Source organism: Cuculus canorus, chromosome 3, assembly GCF_017976375.1.
Source record: "Cuculus canorus isolate bCucCan1 chromosome 3, bCucCan1.pri, whole genome shotgun sequence".
Lineage (NCBI taxonomy): Eukaryota > Metazoa > Chordata > Aves > Cuculiformes > Cuculidae > Cuculus > Cuculus canorus.
The window spans coordinates 108,167,749-108,186,037 of record NC_071403.1 but is presented as its reverse complement, the minus strand read 5'-3'; the positions used below and the strand labels follow the sequence as shown (position 1 = coordinate 108,186,037).

At 40.4% G+C, this 18,289-nt stretch overlaps 1 protein-coding gene across 1 annotated transcript; it reads right to left on the bottom strand.

Annotated features, from left to right (window-relative positions):
• Window positions 1–471: 471 nt before the first annotated feature.
• Window positions 472–16,224, bottom strand: LOC128851846 (protein ELYS-like). The gene is made up of 13 exons (XM_054063793.1): window positions 16,090–16,224; window positions 8,577–8,787; window positions 7,560–7,676; window positions 6,298–6,391; window positions 5,230–5,353; window positions 5,057–5,113; window positions 3,732–3,878; window positions 3,049–3,236; window positions 2,732–2,876; window positions 2,508–2,639; window positions 1,457–1,604; window positions 1,220–1,366; window positions 472–727 (listed from the first exon to the last, which is right to left on the bottom strand). The coding sequence occupies exons 3-12, from the start codon at window positions 7,636–7,638 to the stop codon at window positions 1,257–1,259; spliced, it is 1,224 nt and encodes a 407-aa protein (XP_053919768.1). The 5' UTR covers window positions 7,639–7,676; window positions 8,577–8,787; window positions 16,090–16,224; the 3' UTR covers window positions 472–727; window positions 1,220–1,256.
• Window positions 16,225–18,289: the final 2,065 nt, after the last annotated feature.

The following is an 18,289-nucleotide window of genomic DNA, read 5'->3' as shown; positions in this document are numbered from 1 at the left end:
ATAGTGAGCACACTCATGAAGAGTATGGAGTTTTAATTCACAATCATGTTAAACGAATGACTTTTTGGGTACTAGTTCTAGAACGTTGTTTAATCTCTTTCCTCTAAGTTACTACTTAACCACTAGAGCACCTGCTTCACAATCACAGCCTTCTTGCTTCAGCCCATTCCCCAAGCAGGCAGGACTTGGATAACAAGTGCCTTAGCAGATGAAGCCACTAGTTAGTCCTCCTGCCTGTTTGGGAGAGGAGCCATTACTTTGTGCTGTTCTTACTGTCAAAGCCTTAATGGCCCTAAGCAAAATACATGAGGAGTTGTTGTTTCTCAGGGCTTAAGGAGTACTTTGGTCTTTCTGCCACCACGGCCACTCCCCCAATCCCGGGTTATTATAAAGATCTGGTGACTCTGTGCTGTTGTCTTCAAGGTGTGCAGACCCTCCCCCTTGCTAGCTTGCCTGCGCTGAGCTGTACTAGAAAAGGAGAGAAGAGAGAGCACAAAGAGCAGGGTTTGTCAGCCTGACCGTGACTGGCAGTGTTGCGGAACACTTGGAAAGCACAGAAAACATAGACACAGGCACGCACACGTAGGAGAAACAACATTTTTATTAATTCTAAAACTCTACTCCGTGTCAGACCTCGTCACGAACATTTTGTAGCTGGTGTGATAAGAAATGGATTACAGAACTCCACATTCGGGGAGGACGTCTCTTGGCTGGTGGTTCTGGAGCTCTGGAATTCAAAGGAAAACACAACAGACTTTCATCCCCCTGAAGTCCAAGCATATCAGAATTCAACTTTATTTGACCATACCACCTGTAGGAAAATCATCATGTTTTGGCTCTTCATAGTTCTGCCTGGTTTTAAGAACAACGAGTAGAAATGAGGCAGAAACTGGGCTGGAAGTAGTCAAAGGTTCCTATTTGGTCAGACAATCAAGTCTGTCAAAAGAATCTGTACGGCAATAGCTTGATGGAAATCATAGTTTTAGTTTCATCTGTCTTAAATTCTGTAAATATATTTACCATAATGTAAATACATCTATTTGCACGAATAAGATTATATGATGTATTGATTCTTAAATGTTACGTATTGTACGTGCCAAAAAGCCAAACAGAGCTTTATCCTGCTGCCCCTTCCCTCAAAACACTAACACAGTTCAAATGGATTTTTCTTTCTCTAAACATGTAGCTCAAGACTAACCTTTGCTGAAAGGCTGCTTACCTATCATACTGTGATAAACCAGTTTTCTTTTTCCTTCCTATACGTGTGTCTCCGATGCGGACAATATATTATATATAGCAGTTGCTCTGGTACGTGGAATTACTTTGGCTGCTTTTACTCTGGTTGGTTGCAGCTTTGGTGTTGAGACTGTAAAGGAAGAGGGGAGAAAAAAATATCAGCCTTGTGTCATCAAAGTGATGGCTAGTTTTCCATTACATTCCACTCCCTAAGCATTACCTTGTTTAAAGGAAGACGTAAGGAATTCATACGGCTTGAATTTCGCCACCGACAGCTTTCTGTGGCTATGAGGGCGGAGTTTGCCACAGCGGTCTAATGCAGAATTTTGTGGAGCTCTTCCCTCTCCGGTCTGAGGATCACCATCGTTCTGATGAATGAAAAGCATGAAGCAAAAACTAATTACAAGAAGTTCATTGCACAGAACTAGCTGTGCTATTTCTAGTTCGCAAATAAGCTCACTCTCCAGATCTGCCCCTCAGCTCACCCCACTTTCACCTCGTGCTTTTAGCACAATCAAAGCAAGACTGGAACAGTAACAGTACCTACAGCTCTAAGTTAAAACAAGTCTGGCCCTCTGCAGGACCTTATTCTGATACACCTGTTATCACCTGCAGCTTTCAAATGCTTTGCAAGATAGCAGGCTTTCCCTTGTTTTTTCCTGAAACAGGAATGCCTAAGATGTCTGAATATACAGAGAACTGCAAATGGCGTTAGACAAAATGATGTGATTATTAACTCAAGGAAAAAAAAAACCTGCCCACACACGCCTGGCTGGATGAAAGTTTTCAAATGCAGGACCTAAAACTTCCAAAACCACCTTACAAGTTTGATTCACTGGAAATCTATGGTTCCGGAAAACTGCAAATGCTTCACAGATCCATAACAAAGGTTCACGTAACACCAAATTTAATCTGACTATTTTCGGAAGATAGATACAGATTTCCGTCATAAAAGTGGTGAAATGAAAGTTATGGAATTGCAGAGCACACTACACCTTGAGGAAATTAAAAAAATCCAAACCACCCACCATTACAAATTACATCGAGCAGAGTCAACAATGGTCTCTAACAAATTATAACTTCGCAGAGCAGCTTTGGCGTGGGGAAGGATATTGCTAAACTTTGAGGCTCGGCTGTAACCGGAAGTGTGGAACTATTTCTAATAGTTCCAAGAATGGTATAAAACCAAAGCATGATCTTTACTGAGGACTATCTGAACCGGTTAGTAACACCTAACAGAACCTTGCGCCCTGGACAACTTTTACACTTACCTTGGGGTTAACCTTCATTGATTGATTCTGCAGGACTGCCGGCCAATAGTGGGCACTCTTTCGTTTGCGGACTGGAAGAACTTTGTTGGTTGCAATACAAGCCCTGGTCCTTAAAAAGGACTTCAAGCACTCCTATGAGAAATAAGACATTTCAAAAACCCGTTGTGATTCTGCCTCTTCTTTTTTCAAAGAGATGAGGAAGATTTTTTTCTGTCCACACTTACTAGTTCAGTGTTGGTGAAAGGAAGCTGCAGTAATTCTTCCACCAGTCCCATCTCATGGCAGCTTTTGTACACGTGTTCCAAGAGCTCTGCTCTGTTTGAGTCTGTGACGTGTTGCTGCAAAAGAGCCCAGGCCTCCACCATGCACCTGTAATTCATTTTTTTGATAGGTAAAGGTATAGTAAGAGTGTAACCAAAGAGATGCCCCAAAACTGTTGTGTTCCAAGTTTAAAGGAAATTTAGGGGATTGTGAGTTAAATTATTTGTTCTCCACTTTTTGCAATATTTGAATGTCATAACGGTGGGATATATTTCCTTACCTATTAGACAACAACACACCGAGGTAAAGCCGCACTTTGCTACATGTTGACAGTGATGGCTTCATACAGGGTAGGTATTGGAGGGCTTGCCTATGCTGTCCTTGGCAAGCGAGTGATTGAATAATTCGCAGCTGGAGCCACGGTGCTACTTGCGTTGCTTCTTGATGGCAGAGGTGGGCCAGTGATTTCTGTAGAAGTTGAAGACGGGGCTTCTTAAGATAAATACATAGACTCTTGCAACACAAATATTCAAAAGTTTCTTAAAATAAGGGCGAATGTCTGTTGAAAAAGCTTACACGAGTTACTAATGACATAGCTGATACAGGACACGTAAAGAAGATCCCTTAGGTATTTGCAGAAAACCTATTCAGTTGGCCATACAGAACAAAGGGAGTGTTTTAAAAGGAGTAATTCACTCTTTCCTAGGTTAATGGAATCTCTGTATACAAATGGCACTTTTCATAAGTGCATTACAAATAAAAAGTTTTATCAATTACCTGTGCAAGTAATTAAAACAGAATCTTAAATCATAACTAACGGCTGCAGTTGTCGCAGCAGGACTATGGAAAAAGCCTATTGTGCTTCAGTACCTGTTATCGGCTAAGCAGCAATTTCTGGAAATGATTTTATAGGGGACGGCCTTGCACGGTAAGGTACGTCCAACGGAACAGTGACATACTTACTTCATAATCATGGTGATCGAGAAGCCAAAATCCTTTAATCAGTGCTACAAGGCCCTGAGGGAGAGGGAAGGTGGTGGCGAAGGACTGGACTATATTTTCGATTTGATTTGGAAAGCGCTGAAAGACATCCAGCAGTAAGTAAATGGTCTGATATTAAATATAGAATTAAGGCTAACAAATCTGCAAGATCAACAAATTATCTCATTACATTTAGAAAAAAATAATGAAATCATATAGAAGCGGTAGGAATCAGAAAATACTAACGTCTTCGTCTTGCCATTTTAAGCTATTTTAACCTGGAGACAGCCAGGTCCTAAGCACAAAACTCTATTCTGAGGAAGTAACCAGAAAGAAAGATACTTTGATATTTGTAAGGCATCCAAAAACTTTAGCTTTAGATATTTAAATACTTCTGCTATAAACTCAGGCTCCTTCTACCATCAGCGGAGCTACCTGCCGGACATTCAGAACAGCCAGTGCTTAATTACTAAAGCAAACAAATTCTACCCTTGGTTTTCTTCCTCGTTTCCAGAGGATGTAAAACAATGGAATTGATGGGGTCCTCACAATACAACTTTGCTCTGAATGATTAAAACTGGATCTAAACCAGCATGCAGATCCACCACTGGGAATGCCACTTTCGGACCCCCTGTTTTTAGGGACATGTTCTAAGATAGATCTGGGCTACCACTGTTTTCAAAGCCCCTTCTCTCTAGGCTCCCTTCCTGGGTCAGGTAACAAACCAGAAGAGCAATTCTGGCTATTTCAGAAGCTCAAAAATTAAGTGTCTGTCCAATGACTTCCCTCTTCTCTCTTTTTATTATTCTGTGTGCCTGCACTTTCAACAGAACAAAAGCCAGCACTGCTGGCTGTGCTGGAAAAGAGATGATTTCAGCAAAACTCATCTACTCTAAGCCACTGTTAGAAACCCTTCTGCTCGGAAGCAGCAGGTTTCAGTGCGTCATTCTAGTGAGAAGCCATTTGCTACAGGTACGGGTGCTCTAAAAATTAAAAGCTGTGTGTAAATTTTGAGAAAAAAACTGATGGGGCTTTTTGCCTTTCACATTTCTCAGTAAACCCATTCTCTCATAGGAGGAAAGACCTGGCAGCAAAACACTGGAAAAAAAAATCATAAGAAATCCACAGCACAAAAAAATAAAACAAAGCTTCTGTCTATGACTGAATTCTAAACTAAATGTTTTCATTTCATAGCATTGTGTTTGAAGAGTAAATTAAAATCCCTTCTTAAGCACATAGGTGACAAACATTTAAGAACATTTGTGTGCATATACTGGAGGTGCATTTAAAATAACCAGAAAGGATACAATCGCATGTTTGTAGGGTTCTTCTATGCTTTCCAATAAATAAAGATCCAGCAGTGCCTGAAAGGAAAAATTAAAAGTTTTGTAAGCACACCAGTCGTTCCTAAATGGTTGGCTTTTGGGTGGGGTTGGGTGGGGACGGGGATGGTGGTGTTTTCAGTGAACATGGCACTCACATGTAAACTGGGAGGGGGATATTTCCCTGTCCCTCCTTTCTCTTTCTTCCACAGCTTCTCAAGTTGGTCTCCTACGTAGGAAACTATGCCATCGATCATGAGGCAGTCAGAATTACATTTTCCTCTGGAACAAAAGGTAGCAAGGATTTGGACAGAAGAAAACACTAACTCCAGCCCCTCAGTGCAACAGATTTCCTCCAGTCCAAACAAAACCAGAAAGCTCCCACGACTCACAGAAAGTACCAAACATACAAAGGCAGGATTATGACTTGAAATGCGCATGAAAGGAACACACCAGCCTGTATCTAAGCCACTCGAGAAGTAAGCTCAGTAAGACGAACTTTCAAGTAAATTTCTAATACCCTGCGGCTTCCACCAAAACTCATCTGGCTGCATTTTCTTCACAGTGCCAGAGCCTAAGCTTCCTTAGGTCTTTATAGAGTTGACTGTACGATTTCCAGAGGAAAACCTATTGTCATCTAACCCAAGGCATATATCAGCTATGTGCTAGTAAGCTACTCCAGGAAAGAGGGTTTACATTAGGAAGTAACTTCTACCCACTAGCCAGGAGAGTGCTAGGGGTGCCGGCCACGTGTAACTCTGACTGTCTTACTAAAGTACAGACATGGACTTGTGAGGAGGGCATTTAGGCCAAAGCAACTATTGCCATCTACCACTAGTCAATAAAAGAGAGGTTTTCTTATTTTAACATGCCTTTTTCCATGTCCAACACGGTTGTTCTGTGAACACCGTGCTTTGCTGAACTGGAGATGAATGATCCTGTCCTAATCACAGGATCTTTCTCGGGGTGACGAGTTATGCAGAGCAGCCAACCAATGAAGTGCACTACGAAACAACGACGATGCCCAAAAAATGGCACTAAGCAGAGGTAGATGTGAACAGTTCAACAGGAAAGTAACCTTGGTGTTCGACACCAGCCGAGCATCACCCACGTCAAGAGTATCGCCGGCAAATGCATTAAGCACAGCAAGTACAAGTCTTGACATAAAAGCCATTCACTTCCACTTCTGGATCTGCCGTGGAAGTGTGCTAGAGCTGTAGGCTTACCTTGACAAATGCTGCAGTCGCTGTCGCTCACCGGTGTAGTGGGTCTGGAGCAGAGGATAGTGGTAGGAAGGGGTAGACAAATGCATCGTCCCGTCTGCAGGCAATAAAGTAAAAGCAAGTTAAAGAGGAAATATCACATTTTTAAGCTAAAAATGCTGACTAAAAAAGATGAAAGATCATACAAGCTAAGCACCAAGAAGCCTCCAACTCTGAAAGAAGCCAGTCCTGTTTCTGCCTTTGCTACCAGAGATGCGAGACACAAGACTCAATTCCGTATTGTCTCAAGTACCGTTTCAAGTTTACACTCAGTGTAGCATTCAAAACATGAAGCGTAAGCTGAAGTTCGCTCACTAGCAAAAAATCCCAATTCTCAAATGGAATGTTTTTCTAACTGTCTCATGTGAACACGTGTGAGACAATTGAGGCTGACAATAGGATTTATATTCCATCCAAATAAACAAGTGTTTCCAGGGTGTGCTTTTTCCTCGAGCAATGAATAAAAAGTTCCAAACACACAGGTCATGCTGTGACTGTAACAAACAATGCCCAGTCTTTGTTGTTTAAGAGTCATTTCTTTAAAATCCCAAGTATTTGAAGCTGTGGACATAAGCAACTCCTTGAAGTCAGAGGCTTACTGCTAACTCTTAAGAAACATTCAGGCAAGAAACTCCTTACATCATTCTACACTGCATTTGAAAATCTGGTAAAAACTCCTTCTCACCAAGAGAACTTCAGCATACGTGTGGGTCTCTGAACCAGCACGACTTGTCATTGACAAAACATTTACATGAGCGTGGCCAAGAATGTGTTCAGAGGCATCCCTTGCTGGATAGTCTCCTTGTTACCAAGGCATTATGGTTCATGCTCAGCTACACGCTCGCCTCCTTCCACTAGGGGCAGCTGTTCTATGGACACCTTTAGTGTCCCACATCAGCAGCCTCAACTACTAGTAATGCTGTTTTAAAACTGCCGTGGGAAAATCAAACCAACCACGAAGCAGTCATCAAGAAACAAAGGAAATCTTTTCCAAACGCAAGCACAAAATTATAGCCAGTGTTGTTTTGCCTTCTTCAGAAGGTAGGAACTAGTAGGTCCCTCCTTGCTTCTGTAAAATCCTGTAAAAATCGCATTATAAGCTTAACACCTTCTGCAGCTGAATCTCCTGCAGAGCTAAATAAACAAAACAAAGACACATGTATCAACTGAATGTGAATAAATGTATTGAAAAAAATGTCAGTGGCTTATTGCACTTTGAAATTCACCTTTCTTGGGTAGACTTAACAGCCCACAAGTAGCAGCAATTGCTAGGATCGTTCTCCGGCTCTTGAAAAGTAACAGCATAGATAGGAATCCTCCTTCCTCCAAGTCGACAGTGTTGTCTACAGGTTTAAGAAAAGAGGGAGGGGAAAAAAGAAGAAAAAAGGTGAGTGTACTGGTCCTAGCAGTTTGTAGGAGGCTAGAAGCATCTTCTGAGAAAGAGCACCCAACATGCTTATCCTCAAAGTGCAGAAGGTCATGCTTCCATCTCAAAGAAGCGAGTCAAGGGAGACACTCTGCTTTATGCAGCAGTCAAGGAACAACAAAATTACTGCCCATGAAATGATATAATCTGGATTTGTGTCCTCCTCTGGCTGATGAGGAGGAACATACATGATTGCTTCAGCTGCCAGGCAAAAGAACGTTCCTGCTGTTGTAGCCTACTTTCACATTGAACTGAGAAGGCAGCATGCCTCCTGAACACATTTAAAATGCTTTACATAGTTCAAGTAAAGAAAGAGGGAGCACCAAAGAGAAGTACCTTCTTCTTTCTTTACTTGAACTATGTAAAGCATTTTTCTTCCAGACTTCTGAACCTTACTGGCACCTTCACAACCTATTCTTGCCACCTAATTATTCCTTCACTCTCTATTTAGCCATCCAATAGCTTCCGGTGAAACACTGCAGATTTGCGGGAGCGAACCCCTGTCTGAATTTGGTCAAATACTTCAAGTGAGATTGCTCTTCGGCAGATTTAAAATCACCTCTCATTTTCCTTCTGCTTAGAGCTTTACACGTCCCTTACTCCCATCTCCCAGTGTTCCAGGCAAATTTCATGCACGTGCATCTTTGCCTTGGAGTGGGTCAATCTCCTGTTTCGGTCAAGGCAGAAGTGCAGGAAAGAATTTATTTCCAGGCACAGATCAGCTATTGACTTTTCCCCGTCCCATTAGTTTCATCCCAGACACTTTAAAGAATATGATCAACAAAAACACACTGTTAACACACTTCAGCCTACTTACTCCCTCTTCAACGTTTTCATATTCCACAGTGAGAGGCAGCCATGTGAAAACCCCACAACCAGCTGATTGCTTCTGCTGATGTAGGCCAGCGTCGATATTGGTGTTCCTGACGGGTTTGGCAAGCGAAAGCAGAGATGTCTCCCTTCTCTGGTGGTAGTTTCTCTTCTTGGTGGAATTTCATCAGCAAATGTAGTAGTGACAAATCTGAGATCTACGCACACAAAACCAGACATGAACGTGTTATGCAATTTAGGTTGCATTTTAAACACTGATGTGGCAACACCTATAATCTCATTCCACCGTCCCAGGAAAAATACCCTTTTAAGCAAGACTTTTTTTTGCTGTTTCCATTTTGTAGGCATTCAAAGAACAAAAGAACTCCCTGATCAGACTGGTATTCTCACTCGTCTTTCAACATCAGGTAAAAGTGTAACCTTCCAGTTTGTTCCTTTAAGGCGTTCATATTATTCAAACAAAACCTGAAGCGTATCTGTTCTACAAATAAATTTGTTGTTGTATTAAATTAACATGCTAAACACATCTATGTTTTTTTTTGGGCAGGTGGACTTATTGATGGGACGAACTTGTGAATGTGAAGAGGTTCCGCTTGACAACCTAAGTATGATAAGGTGATATAAAAATCTTATGTAATTTCCTCTCTCCTATTTCACACTATAATCAGTTGTAGAGTGCTGAGAAAGTGGATGTTTTAACAAGTTGGTCTGAAGTTTATACATTACTAGAACTCAGAAATCCTATAATCTAATTTAGACAAGTAATTTCTTATACATTTGCATTGAAGTCTTGATATGTTTTGTATCCTGATTGTCACAAATGTTGGAGTGCTCCGTTCTAGTTAGTAATGCATAGTGTAGTCAAACAGATCTAACATCCTCGTTCCAGGATGGGCTAATCCACATGAACTACAAGTCAGGAGGCTGCAAAAGAGATACAGTTCCCTTCCCTGACCTATTGATGAATTTCTGCAAGGTCAGTCACAGAATACCAAGGCTGAAAAGTTCAAGTAATGTTTGCTGGGGCCACATAACCCAGTAACTGAAATGGAGATGGCAATTCATACATCTACCCATCCTCTCTTTGATGGCATGATAAAAAAAAATGCTTCTCCTGGATTTGTTCCACAGGAAGATCACATTTGATCTTCTATGAGTTACTTTCTCTAGGCTGAGGGGCAGTTCTGCTGATTACATGATACAGTAGCTGAACAGGAGGCTGTGATTCTCGTATTTTTCAAGCAAAACTTACCATATATTTCATAGCATCAAAATGTAGATAATTGTAATATGTCAGACAGTAAACATCTAATTCTGTCTAGCCATTTGCTGTGATCAAGACATTATAAACATATCAGAAGCATTCACCTAGCAATGTGATCTGTTTTGTTGTTTGTTGGGATTTTTTCTTCATTCCATTCACAGATGATGGTATTAGAAATTTGGGAAAGCTATGCTTGTTATACTTAAATCATTTGACAGCTAATGGGGATGGAATAACCTACATTTTAAGATCAATCTCTGATGAACTAAGTGAACTTGGATAAGTCCAACTAATCAACTGCTGTACTTCCATTGATGCCGTGTAAACTCTAGGTAAGAATAGTAATAGCAAGTTTACAAACTGAATACATGCGTTGACAAAATAAGATCATAATTCTATAACAGAAGAAAAAAGCCTATAAGTATAAAATCAGAAATGCTTAGTTTTACAATGAGTTTCAGTTAGCAGAGATGTAAAACGCAGTAAGGAAAGTTCACATAAATCTTTTATATAAATCCCAAGTATAAAGGTTATATGAAAAAGAAAGATAAACTATTGCAAAGCTCTAAACCCAAAGAAAATAGGAAAGCAAATAATGAATCATGCAAGTTAAACTGTTTTTCAAACTAGATTTTGTCTTAGTCATTACCAGAAAGACTCCTTCTGATCAAGTACCTACTCAAGTATTTTTAACAAGGTCACAGTAGTTCAAATAAGGATAAATGAAACTTATTTAACTAAAACACATGTACTCAGGTTAGCAGAACTTTGGGAAATTCACAATAAAATATGTAAGGAACAACCTGAAAGAATCATTGAACCTTAGACAGCTGTCTCTGAAAATTTGTGGAGGCAGGAAAGTAGAAAGTCCAGTATCTTTTCCTAGAAAGAAATAAATCGTAGACAAGCCAACCTCACTTTGATACCAAGAAAAATATGGGACAGATTATCATACAGACATTTTGTAAAGACTTAAATCATAGATACAAAAGGTAGTGCGAACAAATGTTAAACTAGCAGTTTCCTCTCCCTCCAGCCTATAAAGCAAAGGAGCCTGAGACATAAAATCATAGAATAAACATATATAAAGGTGATTTTTCACATTCACTCAGTTGCTCTCCCTAGTTTTCCTCTACGATATCTTGATCATATTCTTTTATACTTTGTACGTGCTTGTAGTAAGCACAGTAGTGCTGCCTATAAACATGAACAATTTTGGATTTGTTTTCACAGTCTATCCCTTTCCTTCCTAAAGGTTTGGTGATTAACAAGCTGAGTTATAATGTTATTGTGCTATTGCTACACATTCACAGCTTAGAGATAAAAAGATGCTGATGTGGTACTTAAAATGTCAAAACATAGATATATAGAAAGCAGGAAACTGCACCCTACAGAAGATCATTGTTTGTTGTTACAATACGGTATAGTATATGCTTTCAATGATTTACGAACGATCATTTAATCTACCTTCCCAGTCCTCTGGACCTGAATTAGTCTCTTGATAGCTCTGATTAACTTGACCCCCTTCAGTCATATAATGCTGTTTTTGCTTGTAGATAAGCAGCTTTTGGTTAGTTGTATTTGGACTGTTTCCCACAAGTGGTATAAATGTGTCCTTAATGCTTCTTACAAGTTTGCTAATAAGATTAGAAGGATGATTGTAATATTTGTTGATTACTATCCAGTATACTTACTGCTAATCCATTATGGCGGTGAGGAAGGGGAAGTACATAGCATGGATTTGAACATAAATCTCAAACAGTAGCACTTGTTAACTTTCAGCAGCTTATATATTTTATTGTGCTCATTGCTAATTAAAATTCTTACACAGAAAGTATGCCTCACCCTAGGCTTGACCTGCCTCATATGATGCACTGAGGTGGCAATTTCCTTGAATGAGGGTAGTTTGGGCATGTGACAAGTATTCTCTGATCACCTTCCTTATTGTGAGTCTCTAATAACTAGCTAGCACGCAAGAAGAGCATTAATGTCATTATTGTGTTAGTTCTTTTTTTGTGTGGAAACATAATGTGCTCCAGTGAGAGGAAAATAAGATTGGAACTATTTCTAACCACAGAGATTCCTTCATATGTGACAATCCTGTAATTTTACTTCTCTGCATTTACTTCTCTTTTCTCCTTTAACTCTACTCCTTTCTGTTCCCATTCCTTTCTTCCTGTGAGTCTTCCCTGATACAATTTTTTAATTCAAAGGCATTTTAAAAATATTGTATTTAATCTAATTTTGTTTGGGATACAGGAATGATCAGGTTACTTTTGTGGGAGTTGTAACTGCTCAAATTCTTTCAAGACTGGGACTTCAACAGTTAGCTTGAGATTTGGATCAAATGGTGCCAACTGCCAAAAGGCAGAAAATAACAATAAGAATTTGCCAGTGTTAAAACTCAGAAAATTTTCTCAAAATCACAGAAATATAATAGGTAAACCAGCAAAGGATATTTCCTCTTCAAGCATGTGAATATCCCAGTGTCCGTAGAGGAATCTCGTTGATCTGGAGACACTTGCAGAAACCTAGCTCCTTCTGGGCTTTGTTCATGGCACACAGATAACACAGGAGATCTAATATTCACAGTCCCCTAGGTCTTCTACTCCAAGACTACTTCCAATTGAAGGTCTGAAGTTACAAATGTGGAGCACACCTAGCTCAGCACTGACAGCAGCAATAATATCCTACTGGAAAACCCTGGTGGGAGCTCACGCACTCAGAGCAGGAGCACACATCAGGTCACAGATAAGCCTAAAAAAGGCCTGAACAACCTTCTTCTGAACAATAGATTATAAGAGGAGAATGAACATGTGTGATCCGTAGGAAGCAAACCATTTCCAGCACTACATGCGAAGAAGTATGGGTGAGTACAAGGTTTTTCTGCAAGCTTTAGGACAAAACTAAGTATTTCAATTAAAACCACAGCCTGTAAAATGAGTCGGTTTACTAACATACCAAGACAGCTGAATAATCTAGGCCAGCACTCACAGTCAGTCATGCCTCACTGGTGTCACTGGGTATTCTCTGGTATATTCTCTGGTATCTTCAGTGACCTTGAGCTTCACTGCTTCTTTTCTTTCTCTCACTCTTGGACACATATGCTCTTGTCGTTTGCAGGGTACTAATGCTAGTCTGCATCTAGCACAGCATCACCCTCAAACTGTGATACTTCTGCTGACTATCAGAACATAAGAATAACCTCTCTGAATCTTCACCAAAGATTCAACAAAAATTTCAGATCAGAAGTATTTGAATAACTGAGCTGCTGCTCTGCATAAACAATCAATGTCTCTACTGATACGTTAGAAATAAGGAATCATTCCTCAATATTAGCTGAATTTCAAGCAGGAAACTATTTATGTTAAAATGATGCAAGAGCAATTTGTTTTTTAATTAAACCTGGCACCAAGTTTCCATTTTGAAGCCTGACCTGGCTACTGCAAAAGATCCACAATGAAATTTTAATCTGCACTTTAAAAGTGGATCAAACCCAGCTTTTTTCTTGAAAATATGAAGTGGTCTTCACACGATGCCAACTGTAAGAGCAGATTTGCTAGCCAAAATGCTATAATAAGGATGGAATAACAAATTGAATGTAAACCATCCTATCTCCTGCCCTACAGACAAAATAGAGAATATTTCCTCTACAGACGTGCTTAGGAAAAGTTTTGTGACAAATGAAAGCAGATAATTGTTTGACTTGTACTTGTGCCAATACAGTTTTATTTAGCAAGGGCTCTAAGAAAACATTACATTAACTTCATGTTGCTATGGGAAGCTGGAAGAATCTGGAGGTGTAGGGATTTGTTTTCTTAAAGGAATTTTTCAGAGGAAAGTACAAAATGTAACCTAAAAAGATGGAGTCTTGTGACATTTTTATTATTCTTTGCTTAGTATGATTGTTGCCATGTATTTCTATTTTATTTTAGCTTAAGAGCTTGGGTAAAATATATGAAATAGAAACAGGTATTGAATCACTTTATTTTCAATGAACAACGCATGCTGTAAACTTTTCCGACCCCAGAATGCATTTGAACTAGTTAATGATCCGATTCACTGCTCCAATTAAATTATGGCTCAGCCTATCAGCAACCACTGGGTGTCACTGTGTCTCTAAAAATACAGATAAAACAGGCTTGGTAATATATTAAGAGAAAAAATGCAAATTAGTTGCATATAATGCATAATATCATTGTGTCTTTTTATGGAACTATCAGGTTGTTTATTCTCCAGTGTATAGGAAACTCAAAAATACCAAAGTAATGAGCCACCAATGATCAGAAAACCAGCAGCCACCTAGGAGGTTGCCCTAGGAAGAAGATACTCCTTCATTTGCTTTTTATGTAATCTGTAATTGTGATTGCTGACATCAGCACGGGTGTAGTTCATTTTCTATTTCTTTCTTTGAAATGTGTTGCCTACAAAAAAATGGCTACCAGACACATTGTCCAACCTCTCAAAGTATTGTGTTATTAAAGCCTCATAACTTATCCCAGTTAGAGGCCATTCTCCTTTAAAACATCCATAGTAGCTATAAATATCAGCTTCAGCATGGAGTTCAGCCTGTAAACGACCGTGTGCTCCAGTGGGAAGTTCTTTCTTCAGTAAATATTTTAAAAAGATTGTCTGTGTCACACAGCAGCTCAGAACTCTGGTTTCCAACACTTTGTTTCACCAACAGCTTTTCCTCTGACCAAGGAAGCAAAGGCCAGGATGACTTTTAGGGTCTGAACAGACCATTGTACATATTATACTCCCCCCCCCCAATATTTCTCTTTATGTTCCACAAGTCTGAGTGCGGTTGTCGGTGAGGGTTACTGTGCCCGGCTCGCAGGGGTGACAAAGCTAAACTCACCAGCACCAGCCCAGCCCGGAGCTGAGCTGTGCTGAGCTCCTGCCAGCAAGGGTCAAGGGGTTGTGGCAGAACTGAAAGTGGGCAGAGAAGGGGCAAAAAGGGGTGCTGCTCTCAGCGGAAGAAGGAGCCTGCAGCCTGTTCACCACGATACTTGTAAGTTCTCACTGGAGAGTCCAAGCGTGTGAGTGACCTCTTTTTTCATATGATTCTTCCGTATATCGTTGTCATGAGCTGCACATATGCAAGGCTCAGAAGAAATACATGATGATACTCTTATCACCAGCAAGAACTGAAAGTGTTAAGACTGCAGGAGACTTGGACTAGATGACCTTTAAAGGTCCCTTCCAACACAAACTATTCCGTAGTTCTATGATGCTATGATTCTAAGATATGAAATACAACAATTCTTTAGCCTTGCTTCTATGGTTACCACAGAGTAAGGACAGAAAGTGCTGGTGAAGTGCTTTTAAGTTTAGGGTCAATGCATGTGATACATTCAGCTGCCTGAAGCATTTATAACAGAGACAGGCAGCTGTAGGTATCAACAACGTTCTGACTGGTAAATCACAGCAAGAGAGGCAGGAAGGTCAGTGTCCTGAGAAAAATAAGTGAAAGGAGTAACAGTTCAGTGCGAGCCATACGTATTTTGTCTTCTAAAGTCTGCATATACATCAGAAACATTCCCCAGTGAAGGGCTGGAGTAAATATGCGGTTAGCTCTGCCTCTGAGAGTCTGTAGATGCCTAAGCAGTTGCGTTGATCGAGACCTTGAGACTGCAGTTAAAACTACGTAAAACTTAGTTTCTTGTATTCTGAAACATGGAAGATTTCCCTTTGGGCCTGGAATGGAAGCTTTGGTCATTTTCATCCTCCACAAATTTCTCCAATCTTCTTGTTATGTTACTTTTTCTTTTTCCAAAGGCAACAAAGCTGACTTATCTCCTGGGGACTCCCTGTTGGGTTTGCTTCTGCAGCCCTGCAGAACAGCACAGTGCTCTGCTCTCTGGCAGAGAGCCCAGGACATTCAAAAGCCCCTGTCTGTGTCCTGGCTTTCCGGCTCCTAACCCCAGCTCAGGCAGCCTAAAAATTGCAGTGTCTACACTTGGCACCCAGTCATCCAATGTGGAGAGGGGAAGTCTTGTGAGCCTCTGTGTGAACTGAGGCTCCCAAGTGCTCCTGTGCTTGGTGTTAGACCCCAGCGGACAGGCAGCAAGAGAATCCTCCGGCTGGACAGGCGGGGCCTTGAAATCCTGCAGACCTCTAACCACTGGCATGCCTGAAGAGCAGGCACCCTATATTTGCATGTTCTGTAAGCATGGAGAAAATCTAGTCAAAATATGAATTCTCTCTCTCAGACCTTGAATCAGATCTATACCTGTGGAAGCAAGATTTATGAAGAGATGCTCTCTGAGTTGCTGCTTCTCTCCTCCCAGATCTGTAATGGCAACATCCTCCTTGTCCTTCCTGATGCTGAACTTGTTGGCCTTTCCCCTTTCATCATGAGGTTTTGCAGGGACGGAAATGACGGAAGCAGTCCTAGCAGACTTCCAGGGTGGAGTCTGTTGTGCAGGACTATTTCTGGTCTAGTATTCTGTCAGGAGGGCTGAGCAATGGACCTGACTTGCTCTCTGCAGAAGCCATCATCAGCTGCTGTTGCTCAGAAGTAGGGCTGTGAAGACAGCAACTAATTAGAGGGACTTGTTCTGTATGTTTTGTCGAGTACTGTCTTCTGCAAACCACCTTCCTGTTCACAAACTGCAAACTTTGGGTCTTCAATGCCCTCCAACACAACTTATTTTATGCTTTACCAGAGCTGGCCAGAACTGGCCAGAGCTTTAGATCTTGGAAACACGAACTCCTGAACAGCCCGCTACATGAATTGTCAGAAAATTGGGCAAGTTTGTAAAGGAAATATCACTGTGATTGGGGAAAGCTTTGTTGAAACCAAGCTATTTCCAAAGAATATGTTGTTTTTCACAGTTCGGCATTTGCCAATGACATTACCTTTTGTCCTGAAATTCCTGAACAGCTCCAGCCAGGACTTCATTCTGGTTCGGTGACAGCAATGAGATCATCATCCAGTCATGTCAGACAGCAAATCCAGTTTTGTGAAAGGAATTTTCTCGAGCTATGAGTTTCTACTTTGCAGAGGGTCTCTCCACTACTGTAATTTGCCATTTGCATTTCAAATTTTCATGAGAAAGAGGAATACTAGTATGTTTATTGCGAGTATAGTGAGTAGTTTATATAATTCATTCTAATACACCAACTGCAAATGCTGACATTTTTTGAAAGGAAGGTTCAGATCATTACCATGAGCCAAATAACAAGAAATCAGGGTGTCTACACAATCCTTCCTCCATTCTGCAAATGTAGAAGCAACATCTGTGGATGCATCTCTCCTGATTGAAGGCAAATAGGGGCTGTAAGGTAGGAAATGACAGAACTAATAGGAATTTACTGTCCTTCAACACTCATGCTGTGATTAAACTGACATATCTCCAAATATCCAGCAGTTAGAGACACTTGCAATACTGCTAAAAGGGATCTTCACCAAGAACATTTCTCTTCAAATATTTAGAATCCCTTTGTGCAGGATTACCTCTGAGATCTTATTTGGTTTCCCATGTTATGCGTGCTTTTATCAGCTATGTTTATTTTCCATCCCACTACTGCAACTCTTAATGATACAGCACACAGTTTATCCAGTTTCCTACCCCTAAATCCTTTTCTTCATAGGTTAATGTCACAGTGCTCTCTGACATTTTTATTTATGTATTTAACCATTTTGAATTGTGGTAGCAGACAGGTACAGTGATTTTAACACTGCAATTCTTAGTGGTAAGATCACAACCAAGAGCATGCAGAAGTTCTCAGATGTTGTTGTTTTGTACTGAATAGAGTCTCAGAATTATGTAAAATGTTTCTTGTTTCAAAAAGGCCTGTGATAGAGATCCAGCAATAAGATTCTAATCCTTTAAATTCTGGATGATTGGTAAATTCAAATTCAAAGATAGTGATCCAAAACATCCTCAGAAGCGCCTGGTTCAAGAGAAATCAAAATGTAATGGTACTTGTCTTTCAAGGCTATTTCTGATTTGTGTCCTTTCTAAGGAAATAAGAAGTTCACAAGAGGAGAAGAGACAAAACATTCTGGAAATTCAAAGAAGAATTTGGTACCATCACACTTCACCTGGTTACCATTTAGATTTGTCTTCAAAGTGAGGCTGAATGGAAACAGGCCATAATGCAGATTCAGTCCCAAAACTTTTCGATGCACTCTTTAGCAACATTAAACACAGTGACAGCTGTAGAAGCCACTGTGCACTGAGGAAACTTGTTAAAACGTTCATACTTTTGATCACTCAAGACAATAAATAAACAGCAAGCACTGCTAGACTCAGAACTTTAGATGAGTCAAGTTGAAAATAGTTACATTTACTGACCTTAATGTAATCTTTACTGAACTGTGGACAGGAGGAGTTACCTTGCACCATTTGTAAGGTACTATAGTGGCACAACTCCTGACAGATCAGGCACTTCCAGGCCCACCTGGAACTGAAGGAAGCAGCAAA

Excerpts from the sequence above, each read along its gene's own strand:
- LOC128851846 (XM_054063793.1), bottom strand. The coding sequence starts at position 7,638 with ATGCTGTTACTTTTCAAGAGCCGGAGAACGATCCTAGCAATTGCTGCT. Across the intron at positions 3,879-5,056 it reads AACCCTACAAACATGCGATT|ACCATTTACTTACTGCTGGA; the intron begins GTATCCTTTCTG and ends ATTTAATATCAG. Across the intron at positions 1,367-1,456 it reads TACGTCTTCCTTTAAACAAG|TCTCAACACCAAAGCTGCAA; the intron begins GTAATGCTTAGG and ends CTTCCTTTACAG.